The sequence below is a fragment of the Elgaria multicarinata genome, chromosome 3, assembly GCF_023053635.1.
Source record: "Elgaria multicarinata webbii isolate HBS135686 ecotype San Diego chromosome 3, rElgMul1.1.pri, whole genome shotgun sequence".
NCBI lineage: Eukaryota > Metazoa > Chordata > Lepidosauria > Squamata > Anguidae > Elgaria > Elgaria multicarinata.
The window spans coordinates 11,802,274-11,827,864 of NC_086173.1; the positions used below are offsets into that span (position 1 = coordinate 11,802,274).

Here is a 25,591-nt window from a genome sequence, read left to right on the forward strand (position 1 = left end):
TTGCCCGTCTTGAAAAGGTGCCCACAGAAGAAGTTATACAAAGTATTGGGAGTAAGGGCGAAAATGGGACTGACAAGATGGCGGAGAAAGCTGGCATGGCGCCAACTTCTATGGAGGAACTTAAGAGCTTGATATTGGATAGCAACACAACTCTGATCAAAAAGATGGATGAACATTCGAAGAAGGCAGATAAGAGGATGGGGGTGTTGGCTGACAAGATTGCCCAGAATGACAGAGTTATAAAGATGTTAGAAGTTGATGTTAGAAGTTGGAGTAAAATCATTGGAGAAAAGGCTTTGAAAGATGTCTTTGAAAAAAGCTGCGATGTGAAGTTCCAGGAGCAAGAATTAAAGCTGATCCATTTACAAGATCAAGATCGAAGATCTAATTTACGAATTAAAAACTTTATTGAAGAACCAGGAGAGGATTTGAGAAAAATAATTTTGAAGTGGTTTAAAGACATGATGCCTGATCTGGAATTAAAAGACTGTGAGTTGGAAAGGATTCATAGAGTGGGAGGAGCAAACTGCAGAGGAGCAATTAAAGACACCCTAGTGAAATTTGGCAGTTATTACAAAAAAAGAGCAAGTTACAAAGAAATTGAGATCTATGGCTCTGATAAAATACAAAGGCAGAGCAGTGCAAATTTATAATGATCTCTGTCAGCGAACACTCCAATGGAGATGCAGCGTTAAGCAAATAACTGAAACATTAACAAAGAATACAATAAAGTATGCCTGGGGTTACCCTGTTTTCTTAAGATTTTCACATGGTGGGAGGCAGCACAGAGTAACCTCTTTGGATCAGGGCAAGGAGCTACTGAAGAGTTTGGGTTTGTTTAATGATTTAAGTTTGGAAGCTGCAGTTGGGAACGGAGGTGAAGCTGGGGCGTCTGGGATGCAAGAAATTTGATAAATGGTTTATGAGATAATAATACATAAAAGTTGTTAAATATAGAGGTCTTGCCGGTCGGGCGGAGCACCGCCTCCCCCCCTCCCTTAAAGGTAGATAACGGCCGGAGTGGTAGACTTACGGGGATCGGGGGGGAAGAGGTGGGGGTGGGATGGGGGGGTTAATAGGTTGGGAGGGAGGGATTTGAAGGGGGTTTAGGGTTTTTGTGTTTTGATGTATGTGATTATGAGTTGCAGAGCACACGGGATCAGAAGGAGTATCAAAAGGTTAAATATGGATAAGAAAATTAAAGTATCAACGCTCAATGTTAAAGGTCTGGGGGCAGTCGTGAAAAGGAGGAGAATTGAACAAATGTTAAATAGAGAAAGATCTGATATTATTATGCTGCAAGAAACACACCAAGGGTTCGATGGAGTAAACGAAATACGCACAGAATGGTCAGTTTATTATGAAAAGTCACTGGGGACAACAACAAAAATGGAGTGGCTATTTTGATTTAAAAAAAAAGTGGATTTATATTAGAAACTATAAAAAAGGATGATAATGGTAGATATCTTATGATAAAGGGACAAATTGAAGGTAAAGCATATACATTAGTTAATGTTTATGCCCCCAATGAGAGACATAGAGAGTTTTACATGGAATTATTTAAAGAAATAGAAGAGTTTAAGGAAGGGTATGTTATTTTAGCTGGGGACTTTAATATGGTAATTGGATAATAGATTGGACAGGTCAAACCCCACTAATGCGGAAAAGAGAAATAACATTACTATATTGAATAAATTAGTAAAAGAAAAAGATTATGTGGATTGTTGGCATTTACTTAGTGGGGCGAATCCTGGCTTTTCTTACTACTCTCCAGTTCATCATACATACTGTAGGATAGATTATATATTTGTTTCAAAAGAGTTTGCAACTAAGGTATGTAAAATGGAAACGGGGGTAATAAAGGTAACAGATCACGCATTGCTAAGTTTAGAGTTTACAGTTAGAAAGAATTATAAAGAAGCGCTTAGGTGGAAATTAAATACAAAAATTTTGAAGTATAATAAAGTGGTAGAAAAAATGCAGAGGGAACTGTCAGAGACTTGGGAAATTAATTAGAAGGGAAGAACGACAAGGGCAGTTGTTTGGGATACCATGAAGGCAGTAGCAAGAGGGATATGTATTAGAGAAATGTGTAATTTAAGGAGGCAACAATTCGTAGAGCAAGAAAAGTTGGAGGTAGAGATTAAGAAATTGGAGAAAGATTATTGGCAATTTAAAAATAAACATAAATTAATAGAAATACAAGCGAAGAAAAAACAATTAGAAAATTTAAAAGTTCAGAAAAAATTAATTTATATGAAAAGGGAGTATTTTGAAAATAGCAATAGAAATTCTAGATTGCTGGCCAGACTCACACAAAAGGAAAAAGCTAGGAATGGGATAGGAATATTGAAAGATAAACAAGGGAATTATTGTCATATAATGAAGGGTACAATAAGAATTATCAAGAATTATATAAGGGAAAGGAAATTCAAAAAAAGAAGTTGGAAGCTTATATAGAAAAGTATATAAAGAAGGGAATAAAAATAGAACATAAAGAGTTAATGGAGAAGGTAATAACTCAAAGAGAAATAGAAGAAGTAATTGAGAATTTGAAAGTGGGTAAATCACCTGGGGTAGATGGTTTAGGATCGGAATATTATAAGGTTTTTGAAACTTTCTTAGTACCGAAATTATTGAAGCTGTACAACTCCATATTGGAAGGAGAAAGGACACCAGAATCATGGGAACATTCATTAATAATTTTAATACCAAAACCAGATAAAGATTTGACTGTCCCTGATTCATATAGACCTATTTCATTAATAAATCAAGATGCTAAATTTTTTTCAACTATTTTAGCAAGGCGGTTGAATAAATTTATAGGTGAGTATATAGGGGAAGATCAATGTGGATTTGTAGCAGGTAGACAAATGCATAACTTAATGGGAAGAGTTTTAAATGCAATACAGGTGATAAAAAAAGTCTAAGATTAAAGCGGGAATTTTGGCATTGGATATTTTCAAGGCTTTTGATTGTGTGAGCTGGCAAGCTTTAAAGATGGTTCTAAATAAAATGGGATTTGGAAATAAATTTAAAGCTATAATAGAACAGTTGTACTCTCAAAATACAGCTGTAGTGGTAGTGAATGATGGAGTTACGGATAAGATACGACTAGCCAGAGGAACAAGACAAGGATGTCCACTCTCGCCGGTCCTGTTTGTAATGGTAATGGAATTATTGGCGAATGCAATAAGAGATGATGGCGAGATAGAAGGAATAGGTAGTATTAAAAAAATAAAACTGAATATGTTTGCAGATGATACTTTGCTAACTATCAAAAATCCAATAGGAAAGATGGGAAGAATTAAACAGCAACTGAGAGAATTTGAGGATATTACTGGGTTAAGAATAAACTGGTCCAAATCAGAGATGATGTTATTTAATTATACTAAAAAGGAAGAGAAGGACTGGGAAGAAAAGGGAAGAGAAATGAGAGTTAAGGAACAGATTAGATATTTGGGAATTAAAATTACACAGAATTTAGAGAGTTTAGAGAAAGAGAATTTAAATAGTTTTAAAAAAGAGATTTTAGTAAAATTGGAAAAATATAAAAGATTAAACTTATCCTGGTTTGGAAGAATAGCATTAATAAAAACGAAGATTTTAGCAAAGATTAATTTTGTGTTTAGGATGTTACCAATAAAAATTTCAGAATTAGAGATAAAAAGTTGGCAAAATATCATAAACAATTATTGTAATGGAGATAAGAAAGTGAGGGTAAATAAGAATAAATGGTATTTAAGTCAAAAAAAGGGAGGATTGGGTCTCCCAAATATTAAACTATATTACGTAGCTAATAGGCTAAGACATATTGTGGTGGCAATTATAGGAATAGGAGAATTAGATTGGATGGATGATAAAACTACAAGTAATACAGAGATCAATCTGGAAAATGTATTTTTTAGGGAAGGAAAAAAAATGGGTAGAAAGCATAGGTAACCTGCTCTTGAGGTTTCACTGGGAAATTTGGAGTAAATATAAAGGGGGGTTGCTCCCGAGCAACTCCCCTCTATCACCGGTAATAATGTTAAAGAATTTCCCGGAGGAATTAAAGAGTAGATTAAGTAAAGTTTTAATAGAAAAAAATAAAATGAAATTAAGGGAATGGTTAAGAGAAATGAATACAAGAGAGGATTTGGAGGAGATTTTAAAAGATAAAAAATTAACTTGGTTAAATTATTGGCAATTAGAACAGTGGACTAAAAAGTGGGTAAGAGAAAATGGAGATTGTAGAGAATTGACGAAGTTTGAGGAATTAATAGTTAAGAAAGAAAATGATAAGGGAAAAAGAATAGCGTCAAAAGGGTTAATGAGTGAAATATATAGAATATTGGTGGAGAAAGGGTTGATGGATAGTTCAGGTAAAATGGTTTGGGAGACAGATTTGAATGTACAAATAGGACAACAGAGCTGGGAGGGACTATGGAAACAAAGAGCGTTGAGAAATATGTCAGTAAGAATAAAAGAGAATTACTATAAAATTATATGGAAGTGGTACCTAACCCCGGTTAGATTAAATAAGATAAATAATCAGCATTCAGCAAATTGTTGGAGAGGATGTGGGGGAAAAGGAACGTATTTACATATGTGGTGGGAATGCAAATATGTACAAAAATTGTGGAAGATGGTGTTTTTGGAGATTGAAGAAATTGTGGGAATGAAGATAGAACGAACACCAAAAGTTGCATTACTGTCACTATTTGAAGATTTAAAATGTAAAAAGAAATTAAGGAATTGATAACGAATTTGCTGACTGCAGCAAGATTGATTGTAGCAAGGAACTGGAAGATTCAAGGGGAATATTCTATTGAAGAATGGTACAGAGAAGTATGGGATATAGCTATTAATGATAAATTGACTTGTAATATTAAATGGAGAAGAGGTATAGCTAAAACAAATGATTTTGAAGGAATTTGGAAACAGTTCCTAATATTTGTGTTTTCTAAGGGAAGTGGAAAACCACCAGTAGAAGAAAGTATGAGATTTTGGAATCAGGAATGAGATCCCGAGGTGGGGGGTGCACGTATATGTTAAATTGATTATGTTATATAGAGAAGATACTGATGTTATTCAACATTTATGTAGTATGTTGTTTTTGCTTTAATTGTACTGGTGTATGTTTAAGTATTGTAGAAAATAAAAAAAATATTAAAAAAAAACACCATGTGGATAACCTATCACTCAGTGGTAGTCCACATGTTCTAGAGGCATCAGATCCCAGGTTCAAATTAAATCCCCAACATCTGTACAAAGTGTTGGTCATTACCTTTAAAGCCCTACATGGTTTGGGTCCAGGTTGCCTGTGGGATTGCCTTCTCCCATACAATACGCCCCGCACACTCAGGTCCTCTGGGGAGAACTTACTTCAGTCAGCCAAAACTAGGCTGACAACTGTTACCCAGAGGACCTTTTCTTCTGTTGCCCCCAGACTGTGGAATGGCCTGTCAGAGGAGATTTATCAACTTAACGCTCTCTCCGAGTTTAAGACAGCCATAAAGACTAGTCTCTTCTGGCAGGCCTACCTAGGTTAATTTTAAACCTAAGAATTTTAAGATGTCCTGATGGTTATTTTAATATTGTATTGATTTTATATGCTCTTCTAATTAATTTTACGTATTTGATTTATATTATATTGTACTAATGTTGCCTTGCCTTGATCCAAAGATCCCTGCCTTGATCCCTGCCTTGATCCAAAGAGAGAGACGGGTAAGAAATTGTTGTTGTTGTTGTTGTTATCCCATTAAAGGATCCCAGATATTGCAGGACTAGAAATATCTACCTAACACCTTGAAGAGACTTTGCCTCCTAGTTTAGACAATACTGAGTTACATGGTCCTGTATGGCAGCTTCATATGGTGGCAGGGGGGATAGAGACCATCTCATGGAGCTAGACCCATTATCTCACTCCCAGATGATGGAGTGAGAGGGAGAGACGATCGAGAGGGAGAAATGATGGATGGACGGAAAGACAGAAAGCATATTAAGTAGGTCAACAGAGCCATACTGTTGTAAAATATAGTTTTCTTAAGGGAACCATTTCTTTAAGGTGCCATTCATATGGGTTAAGATTTCCCTCTAAAGAAAAGTTCATCACTGAATCCTGGGAGTGGTGAGAGGTGGAGACTTGGACAGATTCCCTCATGCCTTTCTAAGAATCAGTAGGAGAACAGGGGCTCACATGTTATGTCTCCTTCAGTTCCTCAATTTGCTGGGCATATTATAAACGTATCAAGAGGAGAAATTTGAACACAAGAGCACGATGGGTCTATTCGGTACTTACGAGCTGCACCATGACACAGACGATGTACATCTGGCAGAGACTGGAACAGCCACAGCACCAAGAGCAATAGGTAAATAGATACTAGCTACAGAGTCCACTTGGTCTTAGAGAGAAGACAAAGATAATATCTTTAAAACAGAAAGGCTGCTGTGCATTCAGTCCAAAGGTACCTTTCCCAAGGCATCCAGGCTTCAGCTCTGAAAAACAATTGTTACTGAAAGTTGGAAGCAAAAATTGACTGTGCCTGTTTCTGATTGGCTCTTCTGGTATAACATCACCAAGAATCTTTCCTTTCTCCCAAAACTACAGAGCAGTTTTGTGTTTTTAATAATGCTCCCTTCTTATAATAATAATAATAATAAATAATAATAATAATGTGTTTAAAATTAATAAGGTGAGAAATGTATGTGTGTTTCATGCGGCTCTGTGGCTTAGGGAATTTCTAAAAGATCTCTTTTTATATTGCATCTGACTTAAGTCATAGAAAAAGTACCTGTCAATATTCTTGATATTGTAGTATTGTTAAAACTAAATAGATTGGAGTTTTTCTTATGGCTGGGAAGTAGGTTGATTTCATCAGGGGTGCCTCTTAGTGCTACTAATCAGAAAACATTGTGTAGCTTTTCTGTCTTTCCTCCCCTCCTTCCACCCATCACCTTAATTAAAGGAAGAAGTGGTGGGAAAACATGGGAGGGGGGGGGAAAGCCTCATTTGGAAACACATGAGGACTGTACTAAGGGAAGAAAGTGTTAAACTGCCCCTCCCATGGTCCTGATCCAGATCTGCTTCCTCACTCTCCCAGCAGGATGAGTATTTGGCCTGTGGTTCTTCTAATTAGCTGGGAAACAGTGCAATGGGAAATAATGGGAAAGTTGCTGGAATATAGGTTGGCCATGAGTCCTAATTTACAGAGACAGTTCTCTATTTGAAAGGCTGTCCAGTTCAAGTCCGGTATACAGAGAGAACACCATACATAGGGAGATCAGATGGGGTGTTGGAGTTTCCCATCAACAGCACCTGGGCAGAAGACTGTGGACATGTGCTGGTCACCTGGCTAGAGTCCTCCCCACTATAGAGCACTATATTTCTATTTAGAGTATTTTCATTTAAATTATTGTATTTTTTCCCAGTTTTGCGTCTATACACATATATTGGCATATGCAAATCTGTGTCTTCGTGGGTCCCTCTGTGCCCTCTTTTGGGGTGATTCATTTCCGCTTTTTGGTGATGTGGAAGTGGCCACTGTACCTGTCAAGGAGGGAATGGTGAGATTTGGTCGGCATCTGCACATAGTTTGTGATGCGCTCTGGTCAGGTTCACATGTGGAGGGAATGATTGATGGGCAAGTGGATTGAATTGAAGGTCCCCTTGTCCCCTCCAGTGGTAGAATTATCTAATATACTGGAGAACAAGAGACAGCCAACCTGGGTTGTCACCTGGTGTGCCAAGTGGAAGGGGGATGCTGAGCTGAACTGAGGGAGGCACCAAGTGTACAGTTGGTGCCTCCACAAGACTGACCCAAAAAAAAATTACAAACACATTTCCGTCGATGAATAACGATTTTAAAAAATGAGATAGTGAACAAGTGGCACCCCCTCCAAAGTGCCATTTTGGCATTGTTGGAGGGAGAGTCACTGGCAATGTAGACTTGAGGCCCTGTAGGTGGGTGTGACTGGGAAGAGCAGCAAGAGTTTTTGGGTACTAGGGCTGTGCATGGACCCCATGTTTCACTTTGGAACCCAATTCAGACCTTCTAAATTAATCCTGATCCACTTTGGACTGATTTGGAGCTGGTCCGCCTCACCTCGGATCCGAATCTGAATCGAGATTCAGGTTTCTGAATTATTTGGATCTCTCATTTTCCCACAGACTTGCATTGCAAAAGAGAAACACCTATAACATTTTTATGTTTCATGATACAAACATGTAATTTGGAGACCTTACATACTGTACACTGCCAAATTTCAGACAGATTGGTGCAGTGGTATTTGTGTAATAAGCTGGTAAAATTTACTTTTTTCAGATGAAAATTTCAGGGCAAAATGGCAGAAGAGGAAGGAAGAACGCAGGAGTAGAACAAAGACACTAAAGGCTTACAACTAGATGCATTTTTTATACATAAATTTTGTATCTTTTTAAAAAGACAAGCAGGAAGAAAAATAAAGGCAAGAGATAACAGGGGGAAAGCTCAAGAAAGATTGAAGTACCAACACCCCAAAATACATACCAACAACAAACCTAAGCTATCTAGCCCAAAACATCCTACTCCTACCAATTCTAACCCACAATGAGCAAAGTAAAGGAAGCTCAATCTCCTGACTGTGCTTAAGCCCTCCTCCACCATTATGATTGGAGGCTGCTGGAGAGAATTGGGAAACTTCAGGAGGATTGGGGAATGAAGCTGTCACTTTACAGCCAATTTTCCCCTCCGAACGCCTCCCACCCTCCCTATTCTAACAAAAAAACAGTTGCAAGCACAGACAGGCTGTCCATACTTGAAAAAAAGTCCAAATAAATCCAGATCAATCTGAATCAATTCAAACCATGCCGATTCACTTCGCACCAGTTTCAATTCATTTCAGATCTGTTTTGAGGCCCTCCAAATCACCCCAATTTGCCTTAGATTTGGGATTTGGATCCGAGGTGATACACAGCCCTACTCTGTACCTTATCACCACAACCCATGATTGGTTGACTCAGCCGGGTTTGGATGACACCCCATCCCATCATGGGTAGAACAATGCCAAAACTAGCCATGGTTTTTCAGGGTGGCATGTTGTCCCCAAAATAAGCTACACTCCAGTAAGTGTAGGTAAGTCAAGGTGCTGGTCTTAACCTATAAAGCCCTACATGGCTTGGGACCACAATACCTGATGGAACACCTCTCCCGACATGAACCTACCCGTACACTGCGTTCAACATCTAAGGTCCTCCTCCGAGTGCCTACTCCAAGGAAAGCTCGGGGGATGGCAACAAGGGAGAGGGCCTTCTCAGTGGTTGCCCCCCGACTGTGGAATGATCTTCCCGATGAGGCTCGCCTGGCGCCAACGTTGTTATCTTTTCGGCGCCAGGTCAAGACTTTTCTCTTCTCCCAGGCATTTTAACAGCATTTAACAACGTTAAGTTTGTTTTTAATGGACCCCAGAATTGTTGTTTTAAATGGATACTGTTGTTTTTATACTGTTTTTATGTTTTTTAAATTTTTGTATACTTTTAATGTTTTCTATTTTTAATTGTTGTAAACCGCCCAGAGAGCTTTGGCTGTGGGGCGGTATATAAATGTAAATAAATAAATAAGCAGTTTGGATATGAATGACACATCAGCCCATTGTGGCTTGTGACCCATGGGTTGTTGTGTCATGTGAAGCCCATCAACGGGACCTCTCCCCAGACATTTTTAAAAATAATTTAAAACTTTTTTATTGTGAATATCAACAAACAAAACAGAAAATACATGGTGAAAATGGGGGGGACGGGACCATACATTGTGTATATAGAATTATCATCATTTACATCGTATGAACTGTTAAAGGGCGGGGGGTTATACAAAAGTTTCAAGAAAAGCAGTCTAAATATCCATATATTTATCCACTTGCAAGTTGCATCTATATAACACTCCTTAAAAAGTTGATAACGTTATTAGGTCCTCAAACCATTGCATTATGGAAGGTGTGAATTTGTTCTTCCAATGTGATAAAATAAGTCTTTTGGCTGTCATAAGCGCTCTGAAGATCCATCTGCACTGACCCCAAACATGATGAAATAAATATTTCACATAGTTGTGTATGAAACAGAATATATGTAATTTGAGGCTTAAACTGGCTGTGAAATGTATCCTTGGGAGGCTGGAAGAGAAGGGTCCTCTTAGCCCCACTGCAAGGAAGTCTAAACCCAGCATGGTGAAATGTGAAATGTTTCTTTATGCCTGAGCAGCAATTGAGACAAGATTGGTCAGGGAGGCTTCTGATTGGCCCAGGCCAATGAACCCTGGTTACAGAGTTTGTAGAAAGGAGGGAAGGAACAGGGAAGAAGCTTTAGGAAAGGATTCTGTGGCAAAGCAGGCAGCCTGTTCCTGTCACAGAAAGAACTGCAAGCCTGCCAAGGAAAGAGTTCAGGGAGTGAGTGAGTGAGTGAACGAGTGAGTGAGTGAACGAACGAACATAGGCCGACCATATGGAAAGGAGGACAGGGCTCCTGTATCTTTAACAGTTGTAGAGAAAAGGGAATTTCAGCAGGTGTCCTTTGTATACATGCAGCATCTGGTGAAATCCCCTCTTCACAACTGTTAAAGCTGCAGGAACCCTGCCCTCTTTTGTATCTGGTCACACTAGGCAGGGCTCCTACGGCTTTAACAGTTGTGATGAAGAGGGAATTTCACCAGGTGCTGCATGCACACAAATGATACCTGCTGAATTTCCCCTACATCTGTTAAAGATACAGGAGCCCTGTCTGCCTTTTCATATGCTCACCCTATTGAACGCCACTTAAGATTTCCAGGCATGGCGCCACTGGAGAGAACTTTTCTGTCACAGCTACCACAGGAAAAGGCATAGGAATGGTGTGAGGCCAGGCCTTGAGGGAGGAATATTTCATGAGTGAATAGAGGAGAAAGCCAGCAGCAGGCCACAACCTGAAGACCTGTGAGACTGCATCCCAGGAAGCAGAAAGAAGCTCTGCCAGAAGTCCTCTGAAATTTGGAGGAGGTACTCAGGAGAAACACAACCCCATCCCTGTTCCTTTATCCTCATGTAAGAAAAAAAATGAAGCACATTTATCACTCTGCTTGATCCCAGGGCAAGGAGGAGCTGCAGGAGAGAATTCTCAGATGTAGTCCGTGCATACAATAATTCACAGATGTGGCCCCAAGCTTTGTACACATAAGTATGGGTCCTTGTAAGGGGCAGCATTAGGGCCCCCAACATCAGACCTGCACCAGGTCTCATAAACCCTCCGGGTTGCCCTGCAAAGCTTACCGGGTGGTGCGCACCAAAGGCACTCCTTGCCCAGGGTCCTATTTATCCTAGTTCTGACCCTTGTATAGAAGTAATGGCTGTAGGTAAATTGTGCATGTTTCTACCTCTATCTGATACTCATATAGTTTTGCTGCTTCCATAGCTATATCATATTTCCATATTTCCCGCGAGGGGGGGGGGAATGGACCAGTTTGTTTGGTGAGCTGTTGCACATGCTCTCTTCATAGCAGCATCTACCACGAGGTGCTATTAAGTGCTACACATGCAACAGTCTTGCTGGGTTCATTGTTTTTCGACGCAAGATTCTACTTTTTCTTTTTCTCTATTTTGAAAGACAGATTCATCCCCCAGCGGAAAAGGAAACCCTCCTTCGTGGTTTATCTGCTGCTGGCATTCTCTTACCTGCTGATCCTCATATTGTTTGGAATTGTGCTGTACAGGGGTAATTAAATTACTTTGCCATCTGAAATGCATCACTAGCCTCAAGACAAAATATAGGAGGGCTGTTTTTGGAAACAGTCTGAGGACTGCCAAAAATTGTAGAATCGTCAAAGGCAAGCCAGGACCCAAATCCATTATCACCAGAGCTAGCCGGACATGTTGCCAAGAATGCAGGAGAAGACATCTGCCAGGCCATTGGTTCATCCAGCTCAGTACTGTGGCACTCTGTTTGGTCTCAGAGTTACTTCCCAGACCTGTTACTTGAGATTCCCTACATACACACACACACACAGAGAGAGAGAGAGAGAGAGAGAGAGAGAGAGAGAGAGAGAGAGAGAGAGAGAGAGAGAGAGAGAGAGAGACTGGATGGTATGTGCTCTACTACTAAGCAATGATTCCCTCACATACCATACATGCATTCCAGTATCTGTGTGTGTGACCATATTAAAAGAAGGACAAGGCTCCTGTGTCTTTAACAGTTGTATTGAAAAGGGAATTTCAGCAGGTGTCATTCTTATGCATGCAGCACCTGGTGAAATTCCCTCTTCATCGCAACTGTTAAAGCTGCAGGAGCCCTGCCCTCTTTTGCATCTGGTCACTCTAGTCTACCTCCTGTAGCTTTAGCTGTTGTGATGGAGAGGGAATTTCAGGTGCTGCATGTATACAAATGACACCTGCTGAAATTTCCTTTTCAATACAGCTGTTAAAGATACAGGAACCATGTCCTCCTTTTCATATGGTCACCCTAAGAGGATCTGCATGTTCAAGTGCAGTGGTATATACCATGTTTTTCCTGTAGAAGGTCCCACATTTCACTGATGTCTTATCCAGATAGAGCTAGGATTTTTCCCTGTCTGCAGCCCTGAAGAGCTGCTGCCAGAGTCTGTGGGGAAAATACTAAGCTTCCTGTGTTCCCACCTGGTGCAAAAAGTCATTTCTAACCATTTTAATAGAGAAAAGGATCAATGCCTATAGGACATTTCACTCCAGTAGAAGGCAGCAGAACCACAGCCAATGCCGAGTTCTAGCTGATCTAGCATCTGGCAGTAATGAAAGGCTAGCCCAGCTTTCCCCAACCTAGGGGAAGTGGTTATGGTTGAAGGCCACTTTTGCTGGCTACCAGTGGGAACTCCAAAACCAGATTCAGCACACAGCTCTTCTGAAAATTTGTCAAGGTTTATTAGTGCAATGAGAGAGAATTCAGGTTGGGCAAAAAAAACCATGCTTATCTGATCAAAGCAGGCAACACATTGAGTAGTTCTGGTAACAAGCCCAGCAGAACCAGACCCTGGGGAAAAGTGACCCATGCCCATGGGAACAGTCACATGATGTGAGCAAAGAGGTGCTCCAACCTGCCTGTCCAAATCATTCAATACAGGATCTCAGAGATGTTGTACCTATCTTAAACTAAAGAGAGGGGGTGGTGTTTGGCTCTTCAGATGTTGTTGGACTCCAGGTTCCATCAACCCCAGCAAGTAGTAAGGGATGACGTAGTTCAGCAAAATGTGGAAGTCCTCAGGTTCCCCATATTTAGATCTAGAATCTAAATATATACTGAGAATGAAATTAAGAATGTTTTAAAGTGCTACATGAATGTTCATGCATTTTTATGTGCAGCTCTACTGACTAGAGCAGGGGTGCATAACTTCAGGCCCGTGGGCCAAATCAGGCCCTCCATCCCTCCGGGTTTCCCCAAATAGTTAAAATGGACTGAGAGAAGAGGCCTCCTTTGAACTTCTCTGTGGTCTTTTTCTCGCTTCTGAACCTCTGAAGTTATGTCTGTTTGTATCTTCTCTTACACTTTTAGTAGCAAACCTTCCCGCAGAAGTGACCAAAATGCATAAACAGCTTCAAGAAACCAAAGACTGTAAGTATTTCTCCAAAATGTACTGGAGCTTTTGGGCCATTTGTCTGGGGAGGAAAGTAGTACTAAATTTGAGATGGATCTTCCTAGAGTTCACTCTCCACAGCAGGGATGGGCCAGACGGGCCCATTTCAAGACAAGTGCCAGTCCTCCCATGCCTGGGTTTAGAAAGCAACTGTCTCCCACCGAAGACTGCATCTTCCAGGCAGGCTGGGACCCCAGCACCTCAGTTCTAAGAAATTAATATCCGTGGGTCAGTGGAGCTGGCAGGACTTTAAATCATGCTGCCTCATGCTTAGCATATGCTGTGGTTCTGCAAAAGCACAGAAATAATGGTTCTAGGTTAAAAAAAATACTTCTAGGTTTGCTTGTTTTAAATAAAGCATGTTGTTAACTCTTATGGTTGCAATTGTAAATGGAATGTGTGGTCAATGTTTGGTAAAAGTAAGCCACCAGCATTATTTTCATGTCCATACTATGGACTGTAAACTGTATTATTAATACTTTCTAAGATCATACCCATGTTTTTAATGGGTCAGCAGCCCTTTATTTATTTAGAGAGCAATCTTGGGTAAGTCAGAGTCCCCTCTTCTGGGCTGTAGACACTGGTATGACCTCAGAAGGGGGACTCAGGTATTCAATCCCTCTTCCCCACTCCTCCCCTGAACCATTGCAGCCATCATGGAAAGAAGTGGCCATGGAGAGGTCAGAAAAGGGGTGTGCTGGTGGGAGGGGAGAGGAGGAGCCAGGATATGAGGAATCCTTTGGCCCCTCCTGCCCCAGGTAGTGCACCCTCTCTGAGTACGCTCAAATGAGCTTTTGTATAGACATCAATATAAACACAATATGAAACAAAAAGTACCTTAAATGGGATGACCATATGAAAAGGAGGACAGGGTTCTTGTATCTTAAACAGTTGTATCAAAAAGGGAATGTCAGCAGGTGTCATTTGTATATATGGGAAACCTGGTGAAATTTCCTCTTCATCACACCAGTTAAAGCTGCAGGTGCCCTGCCCTCTTTTAAATCTGGTCACTCTAGTATAGCTCCTGCACTTTAACTGTTGTGATGAAGAAGGAATTTCACCAGGTTCTCCATATATACAAATGACACCTGCTGAAATTCCCTTTTCTATGCAACTGTGAAAGATACAGGAGCCCTGTCCTGCTTTTCGTATGGTCACCCTACCTTAAAAACATTACACCAGATGCAGTAAAACAGAGCAGCAGCATGATCAATTACAAGCTAGGGAAAGCCTGCATGAACAAACACATCTTCAAGAGGCGTTTGAAGTGCAACACAGTTTTTGCCTCCCAAACCAAGCCAGATTGGAGCATGTACCTGGACCTTTCTCTCAGCCATTTTATAATATTAATCTAAATACTGTATTTGGTATGAAGCACTCTGTTGAGAGTAGTATAGGTGTCGATCTGGAAATACTTCGAGAACTTCTTCTTCTTCTTCTGCTTCTGCTTCTGCTTCTCCTTCTCCTCCTCCTCCTCCTATTCATTCTCTCCTTCTCATTGGTGAGGCTCAGGCACATCCCCGCTCAACACCACTTCATCATACATGACAACAAGCGTTCCCTTTTTGGCTTTCCAGTGCAACAAGTGCGAAAGCAAGGAAAAGCCCATAGGGGAGTAAAAATAGCCAAAGGCAAAGGCAGAACCAAGTAATCTTCTACAATAATATTATTAGTAAAATGTTTATTAAAGTGCCAGGTGCCTATGCATTTTGAACGCGATTGCGTTCTTCCTCAGGGCTGTTATAATGTTAGTGCAGTTGTCTGCAGAAGCTGCTAGGCTAGCATAATACAGAAAGAAGTGAGATATATGGGGAAAAGGTTCAAAATGCGTAGGCACCTGGCACTTTAATAAACCTTTTACTAATAATATTATTGTAGAAAATTACTTGGTTCCGCCCTTGCCTTCGGCTATTTTTTACTTTCCAGTGCAAGCCAGCCATCTCTCTTGAGACAGGCCAATATACAAACATGTGACCAAGAATTTACCCAAAGGATGCTGCCAACCTTCAGCAGATCCTCAAGGGCCTCATTCTGTTGTAACTGGTGAAGCAGATGCCTGGGTTTTGTAATGACCCCCTTTCCCCCCTTGTCAGTCTTCCCATGTGGCTCCAGGACCAGGGAATGGGAATACTTTGATGGAGGATGTTACTACTTCGGCATCGAGGCGGTGACTTGGGACACAGCTAAGGCCCATTGTGAAGAACGGAGTTCGAAACTGGTGGTCATTAACGAAGAGGCCAAACAGGTAAAGAGGCTGGAATAATATATGTGTATGTATGTGTGTTCATGCTGCTGGGAGTGGTGGTGATGTATTAGCTCTTAAATGAGAGCTAACTGAAACATTGTTTATGCATTTTCCTTTCATCCCAAATTGGGCTCCTACGGTGATTTACAACTAAAAAATAATGTAGAACTTTATAAACAATGCAAAACTTTTAATAATAATAATAATGTAAAGCTTTAAAAACAGCTAAAAACCTAACGAAACATCACTAACAGCTAAGCTACTAAAAAAAATGCAATGGAGTTGTAACAGCCTGTTTAGCACTGAACAAAGAAGAGGCCAGGTTAACATCCTTTTGGAGAGGGTTCCACAGGTGGGGTGTTGCCACAGAGAAGGCCCTATTTCATGTTTCCATCTCTCCTGGTGCTGGTTAACGCAGAAGAACATTACATGGAAACGTTGCCCTATCTATCCCCCCCTCCACAAACAAACAAAAGATTGTGTGGGAGGGGGAAGAGATACAAATACTCAACCTATTCACACACAGGGTTGTACACCACACCAACATCTATTGGTTGTTTAATGATACACAGAAAAAGGCAGAGAAAGAAAAACCCTGGGGAAAAGTATGTGTAAAGGAGCCGATCTTAATCTTGCAAAGAATCTGGACGCAGAAGCCTCGGTAAACGTGCGGAATAAAAGCCTCTTGTAGAAATGCCCTTACTCTCCTGGGTCTATGTGTGGTGTGGGTCTGAATGACATGTGTCAGAATTGCCCTCCTCTGGTAGAATCTGATTGGATGGTGGAACACTTGAGCTGTGAGCCATGCCAGAGCTGGCCTTACCATCAGGCAGAGTGAGGTAGTCACCTCAGGCAGCCAATGCTGGGAAGAGGAAGAGAGAGCTGTGTGCCAAGCGGCCTGCCGTGTGCCCTCTAAGCTTGCCTGCTGCCCTCAGGTGTGGTGGTGGGTCCTGTCCCGTTGCCATTGGTGAAGGAAGATTCAACTACCAGTGTAGTCAAGTTTTCGACATGGAATGGGAGGGAGATGCCACCTTGCCTTTTGTCTCAGGCAGCAGCAAGGTGTCTTGGGCTGACTCTGAGTCATGCAGAGATACAGCAGTCAAGAAGATGGATCTGCTTTAGCCTCACAGGCACTGTAATGTATGTCTCACAGCACACTGTTCGTAAATTAAGGCCGGAAACCGATGGGAACTTACCTGGGAGTAAGTCCCATGGAACTCAATGTAGCTTGTTTCTATGGGATTTTACTTTTTACATTCTGAATATAGAAGGAGGGATTTCTTCCAGATTAATTCAAGTATATGATTTCTGAGTGGGTTTCTTTGTGTGGGTGTGTGGTATTAGAAGTCAAAGTCTGCCCCCTCCCTGCTTATTCCTCTTATTTTGGCATGCAGAACTTCATCGAGTCTCAAACCAGGGGTGAGCGCTACTGGATCGGACTTAGCGATAAGAACGTCGAAGGGGAGTGGAAATGGATTGATGGCACAGATTACAGAACCACCTTCAAGTAAGAGCAGTCTTTGAAAGGAGCAACCCATCAAGCCAAACGCAGGGCATCTGGCATTTATCTGCCAGGTTTTGCCAATCAGGGGAGGCAGCCAAATCAGGACCTTGGCAACCCAATCTAATCAGGGACTCCAAAATGCAAGCAGAACTCCTGCCACCACACCAACATTTAATGCTAGCTCTGTGTCTGGTGGGGAGCATGTGCGGTGCGGGCAAATGAAAATAAGGTGGGACTGCTGTGGAGCCATAAGCATTCTTCTTCTTTTCCTTAACAGTTGAGCATTTCCATCTGCACTGGGTCCACTCTTTATCCCCACCCCCATTCTAAAAGGTGTATATGCTTCCTGTAAGGCTTAGGTACTGGTGGTAAGACTTCTAAGCTAACATGTGGTGGGATTTGGGGGTTTTGGCCCTGCCTACCACTGGAAGGTGTCCCCTGAGAGCTCCTCCAAAATGGAATTTGGTCCTCCAGATGAAAGAGATTCAACACCCTTGACTTTGAGCGACCAGCTTGGCTGTGCTTGGGGGCAGAAGGTGGTGTGGCTGGAGAGGAACGATCCCTCTTCCAATAACGTGACTACCCTTCTCATTTAGGAAATGGACAAGAGGCGAACCCAATGACGCTGGCGAAAGAGAAGACTGTGCCCAGATCCATGCTGTTGGAGAATGGAATGACGTAGGCTGTAACTCTAAAAGCTTCTATGTGTGTGAGAAACCTTTGCCTTCCTGAAGACGCATAAAAGCAAGGGAGAGAAAACCACCTCCATGGACTTCCCCAACAAGGGGGAATGGAATCACAAGGACAAGCCTTTCTCCAGAAATGATGTACTTCTTCAAACCACCTGCTTTAGAATGCAAGGACTCTCTGCACAGCTGGAATACAGCTATAATTTTTTTAAAAAAACCCACCCCAAACTGCATCTTAAATTTATTCAAAGCCATGTAATAGAATAGAATACTGTGCCTTTCTACATATGGGTTTATTATGCCCTGATAATTGCTCACTCACAGTAGTCTGTGGGCATATGCTGTGCTTCGCAAGCATTATCATCATGTTGTTGCTGCTGCTGCTGCTGTTTTCCTAATGTGGAAAGTCTGGTATTTTCCTCAATGGTGCTTTAGAAGCCTCATGTAATTACATGATTCCACTACAGCACAGCTCTACCTATTGATTGTGTAATGGAACATTTAGAAAGCCAGAGAAAGAAAACCCCAAGCACATGTAAAGCAGCCGATCTTAATCCCACAACAAATCTGGAAGCAGAAGCCTCAGTAAAGGTGTGGGTTAAAGGCCTCATGTAGAAAGGCCCACTATCCCTAAGTTAGAGTAACCATATGTCCAAAGGAGGACAGGGCTCCTGTATCTTTAACAGTTGTATAGAAACGGGAATTTCAGCAGGTGTCATTTGCATGCAGGCAGAATCTGGTGGAATTCCTTCTTCATCACAACAGTTAAAGCTGCAGGAGCTATACTAGAGTGACCAGATACAAAACAGGGCAGGGGTCCTGAAGCTTTAACTGTTGTGATGAAGATGAGTTTTCAGCAGGTGCTGCATACGTACACATGAGAGCTGCTGAAATTCCCGTTTCAATACGATTGTTAAAGATAAGGAGTACTGTCCTCCATCAAGTCTGTACGACAATGGGATTACTCCTCAATGAATATCAACCCGAATTTTTGTTGATTCAAATCTAGGTAAAGAGTGTCACACTGCAGCAGCAACAGCAATTTATCTCCTGATATATTTTTTGTATAGTTATTAATGCGCACATGCATTAATTTTTGTGAACCGCCCAGAGAGCTCCGGCTATTGGGCGGTATAGAAATGTAATAAATAAATAAATAAATAAATAAATTATCACATTATTGCATATATGATGCTATGGAGTAGAGACGAACGAAGCTATAAATTTTATCTCCCAAGCTCCACAGATTCATAGAAGAGCAAAACCGGGGGCTTAAAGGAACAAGGCAGCAGAGGATGCGAGAGGGGGGTCTGAACACATCTCCTCCCTCTTGCTGCCCGTTCCCCCCTCTTTGTTTTAATTTTAAAACCTCCATCTCTGGACATGAAAATAGTGGGAAGGAACAAGGCAGCCAGAGGACGCGATAGGTGGGAAGGTGGGAAATTGGCCAATAACTTTGCTCTACCCTCAAAGTTACGACCACATGTCAAAATGTGATTTAATTCCCCCAAGGACACATAACAGCAATGCCAGGCAAACTCAGACGTTGATCCAAAAGTCACGGTAAATTACAAATGCGAATATGCGCATTATCACGTTTAAAACCCAGTGCTGTGGTGAATGGACAGCTGCGTCATGTGTCCTAAAACGCAAATATGCACATTTACGTTGGGGTAAAGAAGCCATATAGACAAGCCCCTCCCTTTCATATGGCCACCCTACCAAACAGTGCTCTTCTATTTTGCCATGGCTGGGACATGTCGTTTTGTAAAATATAGGAGGTAGCTACTTGTTTTTTGACTGCCTGGGGTTGTTCGTAGTTAAGGAAGATTCCCCTACCCCACTCAGTGCTGAAAGCAAAGGGAAAGCTAATCTATCCTCTGCCTCATTTCCATCCCATAGAAATAAAGCTTCCAACCACACTCTTCCTTTTTTAGAAGTGTGTAATCCAATGTTTGGGTGCAGGATCCTCCTCATTAGAATGACCATATGGAAAGGATGACAGGGCTCCTGTATCTTTAGCGGTTGTACCAAAAAGGGAATTTCAGCAGGTGTCCTTTGTATTCATGTTGCAGCTGGTGAAATTCCTCTTTCAATGCAACAGTTAAAGTTACAGGAGCTATTCTAGAGTGACCAGATACAAAAGAGGGCAGGGCTCTTGTAGCTTTAACTGTTGTGATGAAGAGGGAATTTCATCAGGTACTGCATACATACAAAGGACACCTGCTGACATTCCCTTTTCAATACAACTGTTAAAGCTACAGGAGCCCTGTCCTCCTTTGCATGTGGACTCTCTACTCCTCATTAAGAATGGGACACTTCTGTTGGTTTAGAATGCAACGCTAAGGTTTTAGGGTTGGGCTAATAATTCATGCTTACTCAGAAGCAAGCCCCACCAATTTCAAATGACAAAGAGTGTCCCTAATTGCCTCCCTCCTTCCCTGGCAGGTGTGCAAAGGATGGGAGGGGACGTCTGCTGTACTGTTCCATTGCATCCCCCAGGAAAGCCAAGACTTACTCTGGGTATACATTAGACGCTCTGAGCACTTACTTGAGAGTAAGCCCCATTGAAGACAATGGGACTTACTTCTGTGTAGACATAAGACCCTCAGCGCACTTACTTGGAAGTAAGCCCTGTTAGCAGAACTCAGTCATTGAACCTGGAACTAAAGAGTTAATGTGTACCTGAACAAGGTGGGAGGAGATTGCTGCAATGCTGGATTTTCCTTTCCTGTCTCCTGCCTCCTCCTCCTCCTCCTTCTTCTTCCCTGCCTCTTGGGTTGCTGACCACATGGCTGAACTGAGCCATTCTACCCTAAGATGGAAATTCACTTATTCCTAAAGTAAAATTTCTTTCAAATCACCACTGGAGTGTTTCTTTGGTTGGCATGCCTGGCTACTCACAGGGAGCTGATTTGGATGACAATAAGCCCCACTGAAGACAATGGGACTTTTAAAGTTGGAATAAATAGCCCACTATAGCCTATGGGAATTAACCAAAATGCTTACAGTTCCGTCATTTGTAAATATAAAGTGGGGATTTAGCCATGCTAAATCCTTACTTAAGAGGTACCATGGTGCCAATTTTAAACTCTTTATCTTTAATTTCATTTTTTTTAACTTGTACTGCTCAAGGTCCTAGACCCCAAAGAGGAGATTTGTGTTTGAAATTTTAAAAATTCCTAAAAATCTAGGCATGAATGGATCTGTTTCAAACTTGGCAGGGCTATTTCCCTACTTAAGAGCTAACATGGTGCCAAGTTTCACCTCTTTATCTTTAAAAATTAGGGAGATGTAAGCATTTTGGTTAATTTATTAATTTGAAAAGTGAGTTCAACACGTAACACTAGCTTTGATTTTATATTGGATGTCAACATGGTGTAACATACTGGCTGACACTGGCTTGGTTGTCAACTGTATAATATCTGGTCATCCATTACACAAAGCCATGAAATTCATTAAACAATAAACCTACAGTTTACAAAAACAACGCTAAGGCGCTACAGTTTTCAACCAAAAAAGCAGGGAAATTGGGAGTTAAGGCTCACAAGCCTTAACACCACATCCTCCCTAAGGAGGCAGAAAGTGCAAGTGAAATTTTCATTCTCCTAAAGCAGATAAACCATGAGGATGGAGAATAGGATATGCAGAGGTGACTGTGGGGTTGTGGAAAACTGATGATGAACAACTTAGTGCCACCTAAGTTTTGTTTAGAGCAGCCCTTCCCCAACCTGGTGCCCTCCAAAGGTGTTGGACTACAACTCCCATCATTGTAAGTCAGTATGTTCCATGGTCAGGAATGCTGTGATTTGTAATCTCAAACAACTGGAGGGCAGCAGGATGGGGACACAGGTCTTTATCCTTACCAAATACAGGGTCTGCCCAATGTTTTTCTCTTGCACACATCTCACATATAGTAGCACGACTGATAACAAAAGGGGCACTATTTGTTGCAGATGTAGAACCAGAGCATTTGCTGCCACTTTCAACTTTTGGTCAACATCCTGCCCTTCAAAGACCCAATGTTTTTTTTCTTAAAATGTGTTTATACAAAGTATACTGTTCACTCTCCACAATCCCTCCACAATACATCATCTCATCAAAGTGACAGAGGAACAGAAAGGGATTAGTTTGACTGTCTTCAACTCCTTTCAGATAAGATTAGTTTGCAATCCTATAGCACGTGGGAGGAAGCCCTAGTGAACTCAGTGGCACTGACTTTTGAGAGGACATGTATAGGATCCAAGTGTAAACCAACCTTCTCCAGCCTAGTGCTCTCCAGATGTGTTGCACTGCAACTCCCATGTTATGTGTTATGGGGAAGAATAAAACCATTTTCATCAATAGTTTTAAAATAATCCTTGTGCATGTAAGTATTAGGTGCAATGATGGGAGTTGTAGTCCAACACCTTTGGAGGGCACCAGGTTGGGGAAGGGCTGCTCTCAACAAAAAAAGAGAAGCAGGAGGCCCTAAGTTGTTCATCAACAGTTTTCCACAACCCCACAGTCACCTCTGCATATCCTATTCTCCATCCTGTCCTTGTGGTTTATATCTGCTTTGGGAGAATGAGAATTTCACTGGCACTTTCTGCCTCCTTAGTAGGGTGACCATATGACCGGATTTGCCCGGGTTTTTGATGGCAAATCCGGGAGGGGGGAAATCCGGATTTTTTTCAAAGAGCAGCTCTAATGGGAATTAACAAAAATGCTTATAACTATGTCATTTTTTAAGATAAAGGCATGAAACTTGGCACAATGGTAGCTCTTTGGAAGGGCTTTAGTCATACCAAATTTGAAACAGATATGTTCATCCATTGATTTTTTAGGAATTTTTTAAAAATTGAGGTTTTAAAATTATTATTTTTAAAATCGTCATTTTTAAAGATAAAGAGATGAAACTTTGCACCATGAAAGGATTTAGGTAGAGCTTTAGCCATACCAAATTTGAAACAGATCCGTTCATCCATTGATTTTTTAGGAATTTTTTAAAAATTGAGGTTTTAAAATTATTATTTTTAAAATTGTCATTTTTAAAGTTAAAGAGATGAAACTTTTTACCATGATAGGATTTAGGTAGAGCTTTAGCCACACCAAATTTTAAACAGATCCGTTGATCCATTGATTTTTTAGGATTTTTTTAAAAATTGAGGTTTTAAAATTATTATTTTTAAAATCATCATTTTTAAGGATAAGGAGATGAAACTTTGTACCATTATAGGATTTAGGTAGAGCTTTAGCCACACCAAATTTGAAATATATCCGTTCATCTATTGATTTTTTAGGAATTTTTTTTAAAATGAGGTTTTAAAAAATTGTCATTTTTAAAGATAAAGAGCTGAAAGTTGGTACCATGATAGCTTTTAGGTAGAGCTTTAGCCATACCAAATTTAAAACAGATCTGGGGCCAGTAGCAAACCCTGTTAACAACAACAGCAGCTTGCAATGAGTGAAGATACAGGAAGGGGAGAATGTAACACACAGAGTATAGCAAAAGCTTTAAAGTACAGTGAAACCTACAAAAGTAGGAGTGAGTGAAGATAATTTCAGATACATTGAATCTCTCACTTGTTCTTTATTTCAGTGATTTTAACATTAAGATGTTATGTAGAACAGATTTGTCTTAAATGTGTGCTGTAAAATCAGACGTGACCAAGGCTATGTTTGGGTGGGCACGCCCCCCTTGGTACTGGACACGCCCCCTTGGGGGTGACGATGTTGTCCTCCTTTTTGGTATCCAAAATATGGTCACCCTACCTTAGGGAGGACGTGGTGTTAAGGCTTGTGAGCCTTACCTCGCAATTTCCCTGCTTTTTGGTGCTTGGTTGAAAACTTTAGAGCCTTAGCATAGTTTTGTAAACCATAGGTGAATAATTATTAGTGTCTGATGGCAATCTTTATCCTGTTTTTCTCTGCTCCAAGGCCTTCTTTGAGTGGTTCCCCCTCTCACTCCCTTCCCTTCCGTTCTTTCTCAGCCCTAAATCCCTCAGTCCCCTACAGCAGCTCCAGAGGGTTCAAACGATCTGTGCTCCTGATGTCCCAACAAGGGCACTCACAAATTTGCACAAATCTTTTAAACAAATCAAGTGGGGCATATTTGTGTGTGTGTGCTGAGCTTGGAGTTCCCTCAACCCTACTAATAGCTTTCTCCTGTGCAGATGGTGCCACTTGGGCTATATAAGCCGCGGGACTTGGAGAATGAGTCATAGCACCGGGGCAATGTCATGCTGTTTGGAAGCAAAGATGGGAAGTAGTGCTTTCTTCAAAATGTTTACACTCAAAATCTGCTATTTTTATATAGCTTGTATCAGCTCTTTGCACAAATTGCTCAGTTCCAAAGAATTCTTGAGGGAACATTTGTGAGGAGGAAGCAAACGCCAGAATCACGAGCAACCAGACCAGATCTTCGCCGTGTGTTATAGCTATACGATCCCATCACGGTGAAGCTATAGCCCTCTTGCATGGCGTATTTATTCCTCGTAGCACACACAATGACTACTGTGGTGGTATTTTGGATAATTTGGAATAAAAAGCGGGAAATGATGCTAGAAAAATGATATACGGAATGTATAATGTGCCCTAAGGGTTATTGGTACAAACAAGTACTACAGTAAATCTAGCCTAGAGGGACACAGCTATTAATCATTGGATTTTAGGACCCAATAAAATGTGCTGTTTGTCATGGATTTTGCCCTTGTGTAGCTGATTTTTCTTTCAATCAGGGGTCTGGGGAGAACCAGATAAAGTCCATGGCATATGAGGAGGGTGGGTTAACCAGCCACAGCTGATCAGAATCACCTCCCATCTGCCCCTTACTCACAAAAGGAAGACAGTTCCCATTTCTCCAAAGTGTGGTTAAGTGAAATTTACAAGACATGGTTTTTTTAAAAAACACTGCATACATGTTCTTTTATTCTTAGGTTTATTTGACCAATGCTACGTGTATATCAAGAGTAACTTATGGCACTACCTTCTGCCAGTAATTTTATCACTTCCTCCCCTTTTAAAGAGGAAATCAGTTCAAATTATAATAAAATGGGTTACACAGAAGAACACTTCACCTGCAGGTAGATGGTTGACCCATAGTTCAGGCCCTTTCACATAGCACAAGGTATCAAGAGAAACCTTTTTTGCTGCATCAAAATAGGAGATGTCAGTAGGAACGAGGCATAAAAACATACTCCCAACTGATATTTCCATAAAAGTGAGTCCTTTTAAATGGCATATGAAGTTGATATTGACTTTGGAAGCTCTCAAGGCCCAACCAATGAGGTTATCCAAATGCTCTTTACTAGGGTGACCATATTTGGGAAACCAAAAAAGAGGACACCTAGTGTGTGTGTGGGGGGGGGGGGAAGCAGCTTTCTGAGTCCTGCAGAAAGTATGTTATTCCTCCACCACCTTAAAGAACCCGATTGGAGTGGAGGAGGGGAAAGTATTTCATTCTGCACCACCACCATCCACTCCAATTGGGGCCTTTTCTATAATGTCCACGAATGACCCACTTTCCCCTTTAAGACCTCAATTGGAGCTCGGGGTGGGGGAATGATGTGCCTCAAGAAAGCATGTC

General features: G+C 41.1%; 2 protein-coding genes across 2 annotated transcripts in view; one reads left to right on the top strand and one right to left on the bottom strand.

The window, feature by feature from the left end:
- Positions 1-25,591, bottom strand: part of CHCHD5 (coiled-coil-helix-coiled-coil-helix domain containing 5) — a 474,014-nt gene that overhangs the window by 275,226 nt on the left and 173,197 nt on the right. The gene's annotated exons all lie outside the window — the stretch shown is intronic.
- On the top strand, positions 78-18,112 carry LOC134393908 (hepatic lectin-like). The gene is made up of 6 exons (XM_063118937.1): positions 78-273; positions 11,591-11,698; positions 13,505-13,564; positions 15,680-15,831; positions 17,226-17,338; positions 17,932-18,112. The coding sequence occupies exons 1-6, from the start codon at positions 78-80 to the stop codon at positions 18,065-18,067; spliced, it is 765 nt and encodes a 254-aa protein (XP_062975007.1). The 3' UTR covers positions 18,068-18,112.

Excerpts from the sequence above, each read along its gene's own strand:
- LOC134393908 (XM_063118937.1), top strand. The coding sequence starts at position 78 with ATGGCGGAGAAAGCTGGCATGGCGCCAACTTCTATGGAGGAACTTAAG. Across the intron at positions 13,565-15,679 it reads GCTTCAAGAAACCAAAGACT|TCTTCCCATGTGGCTCCAGG; the intron begins GTAAGTATTTCT and ends CCCCCTTGTCAG. Across the intron at positions 17,339-17,931 it reads GATTACAGAACCACCTTCAA|GAAATGGACAAGAGGCGAAC; the intron begins GTAAGAGCAGTC and ends CTTCTCATTTAG.